General features: G+C 42.8%; 1 protein-coding gene across 1 annotated transcript in view; it reads left to right on the forward strand.

Annotated features, from left to right (window-relative positions):
- galntl6 (polypeptide N-acetylgalactosaminyltransferase like 6) overlaps positions 1-12269 on the forward strand; it is a 756494-nt gene extending 744225 nt beyond the window's left edge. Inside the window, exon 13 of the mRNA XM_072257441.1 lies at positions 12102-12269. Within this exon, the coding sequence (XP_072113542.1) occupies positions 12102-12269 (168 nt within the window). The remainder of the gene's footprint in view (positions 1-12101) is intronic.
- Positions 12270-13414: the final 1145 nt, after the last annotated feature.

The raw sequence follows: 13414 nt of genomic DNA on the forward strand, positions 1-13414 counted from the left end.
ATAAAGTTATCATATTATCTCCAACACGTATCTACTGAACTTACCTGCTTTTATAGTATTATATGTCTAGTCTCTCATGAGAGGTTAATAACAAGGGGATTTGAAATTAAGACAACAGGTTTGATGGAGGATGCACTACATAAAAACATTTTTCACTCCAAAGAATAGAGAGGTCTGGAACTCGATATGAAAAAGATGTCCATATCTGAGGCTAGGCAACCTACAAAACAATGGACGGAGAGCCGAAAAGATGAACCACTCTCAAAAACTCAGCGAGCATGGAGATAGCAGTTCATTGAGCACCTATCATGCCATGAATTATGATGATACCGTGGCACAGAGTGAACACTCTTATTTCTGAGCCAGAAAGTCGAGGAATGAAATCCCACTCTATGTATGTAGAGGGATTGCAGATCGCTGTAGGAATAATAGGAGGGTAGTAGTAGGTGCTTTTAATGTGCCTGCGACAGACATAGCTCTAAAGCATTAGATGGGCCAGAATTTGTCCAGGAAAGTTTTCTCAAGCAATATGTAAATAGACATATGAGAGGAGCGACACTTGACGTCCTCTTAGGAAATAAGGCTGGGCAGGTAGGAGAGTTCTTTGGGACCAGTGACAATTACTCTGTTAGTTTTTAAATAGCTATGCAAAAAGAAAGAAATGGTCCACAAGTTAAAATCCTAGATTGGGATAATGCTAATTTTGATGGCATTAGATAAGAATTTTCAAAGGCCGATTGAGAGAGGATGTTGGAATGTAAAGATATATCCAGAAAATAAAAGTGAGGTGGGGAAACTTCAGGGCCAAAGGTCCTGCTAGAGTGAAAGGCTGGTTGGCAGGATTAGCAAATGTGTTTGACAAGGGGCATTGTGGCTCTGAACAGGAAAATGTTCAACATTCAGGATTGTTTAATGTCACATCCAGTACACAAGTATAAAGGAGAAAAAATAATTATTACTCCAGATCTGAGGCAGCACAAAATAAACACATTAAGAGAAAGAACACAGTATTAAAAAATGCTATCAATATAAATACATAAGATAGCTTATACACATAGATTGATTGTATGTCCATGAAGTGATGCTAGGCACCGGAGTGTCTGTACATAAGGTGACTGACAGGAAATGATATATTAGTGGTGGTTGGGTAGCTTATTGGGTGGAGGCGTTGGAGGTTCCTGTTTGTGAGACTGGTGGTCCTTGCAAGAATGCTGCATAGCCTCTTCCCTGATGGGAGTGGGGCAAACAGTTCATGAGCAGGTGGGTGGGATCCTTCATAAGATTACTGGCCTTTTACTGGCACCTTTCTGAATATATGTCCTTGATGACGGGTTGGCTGGTTACAGTGAAGTGTTGAGGAGTTTTGACTACCCGTTGTACAGCCTTCCTGTCTGCCACAGTGCAGTTTCCATACCAGGCAGTGATGCAGCAAGTTAGGATGCTCTCTACTGCATATCTGTAGAACGACGCAAGAATTGATGTATATCGTCCAGATTGCTTCAGTCTCCTCAGAAATTTCAGGCATTGGTGAGCTTTCTTGATTGTATAGGCATATGTCAGGTATAGGCAGTTGGGAACAAGCAAATCCCTTGAGGAATAAAGGGATGTAGAAGTATATTTGAGAAAGAAATCAGGAGGGCAAAAAGGGGAATTAAATCTTTTTGGCAGAACAGTTAAAGAAGAATCCGAAGATATTGTATATGTGTATTAGAACAAAAGGGTAGGTATAGAGAGAATAAGTTCTCTTAAGTGCGGTTATCTATTTCTGGAAAACTCAGTAAATCCCTTTGCCCTTGAACAAAATCACTACCCCAAACCCGTGGCTTGTCCTTGCAGTCCTTCTTAAATAAACACGTGATATGAGTCATACTCCAGCCTTCCATTAACTTGGCCAAGCCAACTATTTTTTGGCAGGGACCAAACAATTTCTGTGCTTCCTACAATACAGTTGTTCAGCCCCTGAGGATTTATCCATCTTCACGTGCCCCAGGACCATCAATACCTTTTAGTAATATTGATGTGTGTAATGTTGAATCAGGTTGGCGGATCTGGCAAGACAGAAAACGCAAGTAGCTATACAAATCACTTATTTACAAGCAGTAAAAATTTGACCAAACATTCATGTTCCCCAAGTTACAGACACTACATAGCTGAATATTTAACAAGCATACGTACATTCATGGAAGGGGTCACAAGCTTCATCCAGAAGTGCATCGAGGATGTTATCCCCCAAAAATCAATTAGGGTCTATCCAAACCAGAAACCCCGAATCAACAGTCCCATGCACGCTGCACTCACCATGTGAGACAGAGCTTTCGCCACCAGCAACCACCAGGAACTCAACAAATGCAACTACGATCTAAGCAAAGTCATCGAGGCAGTGAAACGACAATACAGGGACAAGATCCAGACACAACTCTCCACCAACAACACATGCAACTAATGGCAAGGACTGAACATCATCGCAGACTTCAAAGCTAAACGCAGTGGTGCTGCCAACATCGCTGCCTCTCGCTCAGATGAGCTAAGCCTTTTTTACGCTTGGTTCAATGTCGCCAATACTGAGCCCCTAAGGAGACCCACCAATGCGACCCGCACCTTGGCCATCTCTGAGGCTGAAGTACACAAGTGCATCCAGCAAATGGGCAACTGCAAGGCTGCGGGACCGGATGGCATCCCAGGGTGGGCACTCAGGATGTGCATGACACAACAGGCAGGCGTGTTTGCAGACATTTTTAATCTCTCCCTTTCCCAGTGTAGAGTGCCTCCTGCTTCAAAACATCTACCATTGTCCCTGTACCTAAAAAGACCAAGGTAACGTGTCTGAATGACTGGCGTCCTGTCACACTCACCTCAATGATAAGCAAATGCTTTCAGAGGCTGGTCAAGGATGACATCTACAGCATGCTACCACCCACACTGAATGCCCTACAATTCACCTACAGATGACGCAATAGCCACAGCTCTACACACCATCCTTACACACCTGGAGAAGAGGGATACGTATGTAAGAATGCTGTTCTTGTACTACAGTTCAGCATTCAACACCATAATTCCCTCCAGGTTTGACAAGAAGCTCAGAGACCTCAGCCTTCACCCTGCCTTGTGCAGCTGGATCCTGGACTTCCTATCAGATCACCAGCAGGTGGTAACAGTAGGCTCCCTCACCTCTGCCCCTCTAACCCTCACACAGGAGCCCTCCAGGGCTGTGTTCTAAGCCCCCTCCTTTACTCTCTGCATGCCCATGACTGTGTTGCCACCCACAGCTCCAATCTGCTAATTAAATCTGCAGATGATACTACATTGGCCTTATCTCAGATAATAATGAGGCAACCTACAGGGAAGAAGTGGTGTCAAGAAAATAACCTCTCCTTCAATGTTGAATAAACAAAGGAGCTGGTTGTGGACTACAGGAGGAATGGAGACAGGCTCACCCCTATTGATGTCAATGGTTCTGGAGTTGAGAGGGTGAATAGCTTTAAGTTCCTCAGTATACACATCACTGTGTACATACCGGCTGTGTGATGAAAAAAGCACAACAGCACTTCTTTCCCCTCAGATGGTTGAAGACGTTCGGCATGAATCTCAAAATCCTAAGGAATTTCTACAGGGGCACAATTGAGAGCATCCTGACTGGCTGTATCACTGCCTGGTATGAGAACTGTACCTCCCTCAATCGCAGGACTATGCAGAGAGTGGTGCAGACAGCACATCTGTAGATTTGGACTTCTCACTATTCAGGATATTTGCAGTGACAGGTGTGTAAAAGGGGCCCGAAGGATCACTGGGGATCTGAGTCACTCCAACCACAAAGTGTCCCAGCTGCTACCATCCGGGAAACGGTACCACAGCATTAAAGCCAGGACCAACAGGCTCCAGGACAGCTTCTTCCACCAGGCCATCAAACTGATTAATTCACACCGACACAATTGTATTTCAATCTATGTTGACTGTTCTGTTATATATCTTACTGTACATATCATTTATTACAAATTGCTATAATTTGTACATTGCTCAATCAGATGGAGACGTAACGTAAAGATTTTTACTCCTGAGGTATATGAAGGATGTAAGAAATAAAGTCATTTCAATACAATTCATTGAACAAACATACTTAGTTAAAAGTATGTGCAGAGCATACCTTCCCAAAGGCTATGTGCCCTGCTTACCTTAAACAAAGGGAGAGAATGTACCTCCCATACTTGCTCTATATACCCAGGATATTTGAAACTGGACACCAGACAGCTATCCAATGGGAAAAGCAGCTGCAGTTTCTAAACTAACCAATCAAGACGAGGCAATTTTGGACAATCAGCATAAGGCACGACACCCCCGCCCACAGAACAATGTGTTTCACAACAGTGCTGCTCTCCTCTGATTTCCATAATCCCCACAGTAAATACAAAATGTTACCAGGATTTACTGTAAAGCATAAGGAGAGATTGAATCGGCTGATATTATTTCTCCTGAACTTTAGGAGGCTTTAGAACAACTTTATACAAGCCTACAACATCATGAGGGCCATAGATAAGGTGGATAGTTACAGTCTTCTTCCTAGTGTAAGAAAGTCTATAAGTAGAGCAGATAGTTTTAAGATTACAAAAGGATTGGAGGGACAGATTGTTCACACGGAAGGTGGTGGATATAGAGAATAAACAGTCTTCTGGTCCTAGACTCTCCCATTATTTGAAACGTCCACTCGATCTGGACCTTTCAATACTCATTAGGCTTCAATGAGTTCCTCCTTCATTCTTCTAAACTCCAGTGTTTACAGGCGCAGGGCCATCAAATGCTCATCATACACTGAAGCAGGTTATTATTTACCTGCCTCAATGTACCTATGAGGCAGTTACAATAATAACATTTAAAAGACATTTGAACATTGATGGAAAACGTGGGCCCAAAGAAGGCAAGTGGCACTACCTCAGGAAGGCACCTTGGTGAGTATGCACAAGTTGGGCCAAAGGACCTCGCTGTGCTGTGCAGCTCTCTTGTTACACCAGGGATTTGAGCATAAAATCTAAGGTGCAAACAGAACATAAGAAATACAACCTCTTAATCCTGCTCTGGTATTCAATAAAACGTGATCTCAGCATCAATTCCCCTCTCCTGTCAAAATCCCATAAATCTTTAAAGATCCACCTTATCCCTTATCTCAGCTTGGCAGTGCTACACCTCCAACACACAGTTATGCTGTCTTTCACATGAAATAGTAGATCAATTGCACATATAATCTCTTGGGTGGATTTGGAAGATCCTATGACATTACTTAGGAGGCATTTTCACTTTTCCTGCATCCTTTGCAGTGTTTATCTTTCAACCAGAATGACTGAAGTAGCTTGTGTTATCACCATTACATTGGTGTTTCTAGGCACTTATAATGGACTAAGGCTACAATGTAACAAATTTGTACTTTAAAAAGTGCATCTAATTGACTGTTCAGTGTTTGTGAAATTACATAAAAACATCTTTCCTTACATGCTGAGTAAAATCTCCTCTTCTATATCCCAACTTTGTATTTTTCTCTGGCTCAGAAGATTGTTATTAAAAGGAATTTTCATTCTTCCTTTCTGGCTCAGTACTGACAATTTCATAAGAACTTGCAAGATGATTGAAGGATGAATTTGGCCAGTGGATTTGTGGCCTCCTGAAACTGACGTACGCATACAAAATAATCCCTATTAACTGAACACAATCCAAATCTACAATGCTGTAATCTCCTCTTTGCAGACCTTGGTTTCAGTCTGCCCATGAAAGGAATTAAATGAAGCTAGTCTGAAAATGGTACCACATTTATGTGGAAAGAGCCAGATCACAGCGGTCATGTTCAATACATCATTATAACGTTCATCTCCCTTCCCAACCCCCACACAGTAATACATGGCTTAAATTAATGTTTTCAACAAATGATTGTTTTGTTAAAATGTGTACAAATATAAGTATGGATCACAAGTAATTATAAAGATAAAGGGTATATTGGCCTTTATTGCTAGAGGATCTGAGTATGAGTGATTTAATGCAACTATGTAGAACCATGGTGAGACAAGAGCTGGAGCAAAGGCCACAATGTTTCCACGCCAAGAGGAGGATACACTTGTGACAGAGGGGGTGCAATTTCAGCTTTTATTTATTTATTGCCATACAGCGCGGAATAGACCTTTCCAGCCCTTCAAGTCACGCTGCTCAGCAATTCCCTGATTTAATCTGACCCTAATCGTGGCCAGGTGATTAAGGCATTCATCTAGTGATCTGAAGGTCGCTAGTTCAAGCCTTGGCTGAAGCAGCGTGTTGTGTCCTTGAGCAAAGCACATAACCACACATTGCTCTGCGACGACACGGGTGCCAAGCTGTATGGGTCCTAATGCCCTTCCCTTGGACAACATCGGTGGCGTGGAGAGTGGAGGCTTGCAGCATGGGCAACTGCCAGTCTTCCATACAACCCTGGAAACCTTCCAAGGCGCAAATCCATGGTCTCACGAGACTAACGGATGCCTATTTATTTAATTATGGGACAATTTACAATGACCAATTAACCTATCAACCAGTATGTCTTTGGATAGTGGGAGCAAACCGGAGCACCCGGAGGAAACCCACATGGTCAAGGGGAGAACGCAGAAATTCCTTACAGGCAGTTGCGGGAATTGAACCCAGATCACCTGTATTGTAAAGCGCAGAGCTAAGCACTGCACTACCGTGCCACCCCTTATTAATGCCCAGAATGATGAGCTTGTCCAGTGAGGAAAGAGGAAATAGGTTTACTCTATCATTTCTTAATTTTAGGAGAATGGAACAAGATCTCAGTGAAATATTAAAATTCTTATTAGGCTTGACAGGGTGGATACAGAGATGATATTTCTAGCTGAGATGCCTAGGACTAGAGGTTACAGTTCTGAAGTAAGGAATATTTCCACATTGGTTGCTTGTCAGTCTTTGTTTCTGTGTAGTTTTTCATTGATCCATTGTATTTCTCTGTTCTACTGTGAATACCTGGAAGAAAACAATTTCAGCACACGATTACAAATGGGTACTTTGATAATAAATTTGCTCTGAACTTTGAAATCAGCCATTCAGAACCAAGAGGAGAAGTTTCTTCACCTAGAGTAATCCTGCAGCTAAGATGGCTTTGGAGGTTCAGCAATCAGTCCTGTCAGGACACAGAGATTTTTGGAGATTAAAATAATTGCAGTACATAGGGATAGTGCAGGAAAGTAGGGTTGAGATAAAACATTAGCCATGACTTTGTTTGGAAATGTAATAAGCAGAAGATAGCTGAATGGTCTATTGGCCTAATCCTATAGGATCTGTCCAACCCCCCCTCCCTAATCTCCCATAATTTTATAGTCCTCTAAAATCTCTGGCTGTTTGCTTGTCCATCCAGAAGTCCTACCTCCTCTGGTGTCCTTGTCCTTGGCTGTAGAGGCATCAGGTTCTGAAATTCCCTCTTTAAGACATCTCATTTGTTTGGTCTGGTGCGTCAGCAGAACCTGCCAACCTTTCCCAAGTAGGTTTGCTGTTACAAAACCACAGCTGATACAAGTGGTTTTGCAAGAGCATGATGTTGGTGTTTTTTTCTCAAACAAGTCATTAATATGCAGTATGTAACAATCAACACGGATGCAGCATGAATTCCTGAGGGACACTACTGGTCACAGACCATCAGTCAGAAAAAAAATCCTCTATTACCATTATCTGAAATAATATCTTAGGATTTCAATTTTAAAGTGTATAAATGTATACAGGCTATTCTCAGGTTAAAAAAAATACACCCAATTTACAGAAATATGAGACTGCCGATGCTGGAATCTGGAGCAACACCTAATCTGCTGGAAGAACTCAGCAGGTCAAGCAGTTTCGGTGGGAGGAAAGAAATGGTCAACATTTCTGGTTGAAACACTGCATTAGCACTGAGAGTGGAGGGGCAAGATGACAATGATTTCCACAGATTCACCAACCTCAGGCTAAAGAAACTGCTACTTATCTTTTTCTAAAACACGTCCTTCTATTCTGAGGCTCTGCCCTCTGGTCCAAAATTCACCCACTTACTGACCAACACCTTATACAGCCTCAGCATTACATTCTTGCTTGTATATTCTAGTCCTCTCAAAACAAATGCTAACATTGTCTACTTGTCTACTGAGTCCTTATGGGTGGAGCTGAGAAACAGGAAAGGTATGGCCACATTAGTGGGATTGTATTACAGACCACCCAATAGTCAACGAGACTTGGAAGAGCAAATCTGCAGAGAGATAGCAGGCAACTGCGGGAAACATAAAGTTGTGGTGGTAGGGGATTTTAATTTTCCATACATTGATTGGGACTCCCATACTGTTAGGGGTCTAGATGGTTTAGAGTTTGTAAAATGTGTTCAGGAAAGTTTTCTAAATCAATATATAGAGGGACCAACTAGAGGGGATGCAATATTGGATCTCCTGTTAGGAAACGAATTAGGGCAAATGACAGAAGCCTGGGTAGGGGAGCACTTTGGTTCCAGTGATCATAACACCATTAGTTTCAATTTGATCATGGACAAGGATAGATCTGGTCCTAGGGTTGAGGTTCTGAACTGGAAGAAGGCCAAATTTGAAGAAATGAGAAAGGATCTAAAAAGCGTGGATTGGGACAGGTTGTTCTCTGGCAAAGATGTGATTGGTAGGTGGGAAGCCTTCAAAGGGGAAATTTTGAGTGCAGAGTTTGTATGTTCCTGTCAGGATTAAAGGCAAATTGAATAGGAATAAGGAACCTTGGTTCTCAAGGGATATTGCAACTCTGATAAAGAAGAAGAGGGAGTTGTATGAAATGTATAGGAAACAGGGGGTAAATCAGGTGCTTGAGGAGTATAAGAAGAGCAAGAAAATACTTAAGAAAGAAATCAGGAGGGCAAAAAGAAGACATGAGGTTGCCTTGGCAGTCAAAGTGAAGGATAATCCAAAGAGCTTTTACAAGTATATTAAGAGCAAAAGGATTGTAAGGGATAAAATTGGTCCTCTTGAAGATCAGAGTGGTCGGCTTTGTGTGGAACCAAAGGAAATGGGGAAGATCTTAAATAGGTTTTTTGCGTCTGTATTTACTAAGGAAGCTGGCATGAAATCTATGGAATTGAGGGAATCAAGTAGTGAGACCATGGAAACTGTACAGATTGAAAAGGAGGAGGTGCTTGCTGTCTTGAGGAAAATTAAAGTGGATAAATCCCCAGGACCTGACAGAGTGTTCCCTCGGACCTTGAAGGAGACTAGTGTTGAAATTGCGGGGGCCCTGGCAGAAATATTTAAAATGTCGCTGTCTACGGGTGAAGTGCCGGAGGATTGGAGAGTGGCTCATGTTGTTCCGTTGTTTAAAAAAGGATCGAAAAGTAATCCGGGAAATTATAGGCCAGTAAGTTTAATGTGAGTAGTAGGTAAGTTATTGGAGGGAGTACTAAGAGACAGGATCTACAAGCATTTGGATAGACAGGGGCTTATTAGGGAGAGTCAACATGGCTTTGTGCGTGGTAGGTCATGTTTGACCAATCTGTTGGAGTTTTTCGAGGAGGTTACCAGGAAAGTGGATGAAGGGAAGGCAGTGGATATTGTCTACATGGACTTCAGTAAGGCCTTTGACAAGGTCCCGCATGGGAGGTTAGTTAGGAAAATTCAGTCGCTAGGTATACATGGAGAGGTGGTAAATTGGATTAGACATTGGCTCGATGGAAGAAGCCAGAGAGTGGTGGTAGAGAATTGCTTCTCTGAATGGAGGCCTGTGACTAGTGGTGTGCCACAGGGATCAGTGCTGGGTCCATTGTTATTTGTCATCTATATCAATGATCTGGATGATAATGTGGTAAATTGGATCAGCAAGTTTGCTGATGATACAAAGATTAGAGGTGTAGTAGACAGTAAGGAAGGTTTTCAGAGCCTGCAGAGGGACTTGGACCAGCTGGAAAAATGGGTTGAAAAATGGCAGATGGAGTTTAATACTGACAAGTGTGAGGTATTGCACGTTGGAAGGACAAACCAACGTAGAACATACAGGGTTAATGGTAAGGCACTGAGGAGTGCAGTGGAACAGAGGGATCTGGGAATACAGATACAAAATTCCCTAAAAGCGTCGTCACAGGTAGATAGGGTCGTAAAGAGAGCTTTTGGTACATTGGCCTTTATTAATTGAAGTATTGAGTATAAGAGCTGGAATGTTATGATGAGGTTGTATAAGGCATTGGTGAGGCCGAATCTGGAGTATTGTGTTCAGTTTTGGTCACCAAATTACAGGAAGGATATAAATAAGGTTGAAAGAGTACAGAGAAGGTTTACAAGGATGTTGCCGGGACTTGAGAAACTCAGTTACAGAGAAAGGTTGAATAGGTTAGGACTTTATTCCCTGGAGCATAGAAGAATGAGGGGAGATTTGATAGAGGTATATAAAATTATGATGGGTATAGATAGAGTGAATGCAAGCAGGCTTTTTCCACTGAGGCAAGGGGAGAAAAAAAACAGAGGACATGGGTTTAGGGTGAGGGGGGAAAAGTTTAAAGGGAACATTAGGGGGGGCTTCTTCACACAGAGAGTGGTGGGAGTATGGAATGAGCTGCCAGACGAGGTGGTAAATGCGGGTTCTTTTTTAACATTTAAGAATAAATTGGACAGATACATGGATGGGAGGTGTATGGAGGGATATGGTCCATGTGCAGGTCAGTGGGACTAGGCAGAAAATGGTTCGGCACAGCCAAGAAGGGCCAAAGGGCCTGTTTCTGTGCTGTAGTTTCTATGGTTCTTTGGTTCTATTGTCTTTGCCTTCCTTGCTACTGACTCAACCAGTGCTGGATTATTTTTAGTAAAGGAGGTGAAAATGTGGGCCATTAAAAGGGGAGGAGGTGAATGACAGTTGGAACAATGTTGTAGGTGGGGTGGGTTGATGGGAGCCTGTGTGTGAAGCTGGTGGATGGTAGATGGAGGAAGAAAAAGGGACAAAGATGGGTGAAGGAGAAACCATGCGGTGGAGAAGGGAGGGTCGGAGGTTATGGGGACAAAAATAGAAGGACCAAAGGATCCGGTGTGGAGGAGGGGCAGGTGTTTTGTACCTAAAATTGGTAAACTCAATATTAATGTCACTGGGTTGTTGAATATAAGGAGTGCTTCTCCAGTTTGCATTGAGTTTCATGCTGGCCAAGGGTGGACAGGTCAATGTGTAAACAGGGAGGGGATTTGAAACGGTGAGTAACTGGGAGCTCAGAGTGGCATTGCAAACTGAGTGTAGGCATTCTGCAGTCACCAAATCTGTGCTTGGTCTTGCCAGTGTAGAGGAGGCAATATCAGGAGCACCAAATGCAATAGAAAAAGTTGGAGAAGTTGCCTCTCCTGGAAGAACTGTTTAGATTCCTGGGTGGTGGTGAAGGAGCAGATGTAAGGACAAGTGTGGAAAGGTGAAAAGGCCAGGGGTAAGGGAGAGATGTGTTGTAGACACCCCTACATAAGCTCCCACTATTTTACTAGATTCAACAAACTTCCACTCCTACGAATGGCTGATCTAATTTCCTGTTTCTCTACATCTGTTCTTTTTTATTACCTAAGTGCTTTTGATGTCATTCATTACAATACTGTGGAGATATGGTTATCATATTGAGTGATCTCTGTGTATTTTCTGACCCAAGTCGATTTTGTCCATAAGATCTGTAAATACACCTACTGGTTACTTGGGAACACCTTTTAACCAGAAACTTCTTCCTATATATTTTAATCCATCCAAGTATTTATTCATAACCTGTATATATTTTTTTACTTTTATATGGAGATACAGCACGGTAACAGGCCCTGCAGGCCCAAGGAGACTGTGTCGCCCTATTATATCCATGTGACGAATTAATGTACTAACCCGTACGTCTTTGAATGTGGGAGGAAACCAGAGCATCTGGAGGAAACCCACACAGTCACAGGGAGAGGTGCAAACTCCTTGTAGGAAGTGGTGAGAATTGTACCCAGTTTCCTGGCGCTGTAAAACGTTACGCTAACCACTACACTACCGTGCAGTCCTGACAAGGGATTGCAGTGGTCTGTAGATGCATATTACTGTAACTCTGTATTACATTGGCCTCGACAGCTCACTTTTCTCTGTCTTTTAATATTCCTTAGGATAAAACGCTTTATCACCCAGTGACCAATAGCTGCATGGACTGCAGCCTAGCCGACAAGAAGATTTTTATGAGCCGATGTAACCCCACAGTGCACACTCAGCAGTGGATTTTTCAACACGTCAATTTAACTGTTCTGGACAACTTCAACAGTAACTCCAGCTCCTAGGGATACCTTTGCTGTCGCAGAGGTTGTGCACATTTGGCGAGTCAGTCCTGTGGCTGGAACTGACAGCATCCAGATCGATTCGTTCAGGTGTCGAGTTTCGTAGGTACAGGGGTAGGGATGCGGGGAGGGCTAGGTGTGTGTGTGCGTACGTGTGCGTGTGCGTGAGTCTGTGTATGTGTGAGTGAGCGCAGGATGGGTTGGCGGGCCTCATTTCTCAGGATCGGTGGTAGCCGTAGCCGAAACCAAGAATGCAACTGACGCACTTTGGATGGAAAGGAAAAAAAGAACCTCACCAGCTGTCAAGAGAATGTGGAAAGGCTTGCGAGGGCTCAGGAATGCCTTGCTGGTCAAGAGCGGACAGATTTTACCTGACTTAACGGAAAAGAGCTGGAATTCTGCAGATTCTCAGGTCAATCCTGCTCTGATGTATCTTTAAGTGGATGCTGACTGCACTTTTTGTTTTAGGGCAGGACACAGCTCGGCTGATCAGCAAACAGAGTGCATGGCTGATACCAGGTCGAACCTGTTCACTGGACCCTAACAACGAGCTGGCCAGTATCCAACAATTATACTGAGTTTTTTTTTTAAAACCCTATTTGGGCTTTGTGAACAACTGTCTTTTCGTTTTTTTGTATGTATTAAATTCAAGAACAAATTTTGTGAGTCATTTATTAGCAAACTTTGGGCGACGGGAATTCTAGAAATTGTCTAATGCACATCATTTGCCACATAGCACAAAAAAATTGTTTGCCTTTCAGAGGACTGAAATATTTACTAGGTTTCTGAGAAACAACATTTTGCACTATTTTGTTCTAACTGAGATTTTATTAAAATGGAATATTGTGATATATACCTGGCATAGCAATTCCCAGCGATCGCTGCACGTTATTTCTCAATAAATTTTCATAAATCATTTGGTTTCAATCCTGCCACTCATGTGGTCCAGCCAATGCACTTTATACATGCCCAGCCACTTCAGGATGTAAAACAGAAAGGGAAATGTTGAATAAAATTCATGTTCTGAGACAATGGGTCAGAACCCACCACGTGAGAGGTGGAGGAAGCAGGGTGAGGTCAAGGGTAGGTGAGGCCACTTTTATGGTCTTTGCTGCACCTCTGGGTCTGTTTATGCCAGTGCTGTGACT

This window comes from Mobula birostris, chromosome 5 (assembly GCF_030028105.1).
Source record: "Mobula birostris isolate sMobBir1 chromosome 5, sMobBir1.hap1, whole genome shotgun sequence".
In the NCBI taxonomy this organism is placed as follows: Eukaryota; Metazoa; Chordata; class Chondrichthyes; order Myliobatiformes; family Myliobatidae; genus Mobula; species Mobula birostris.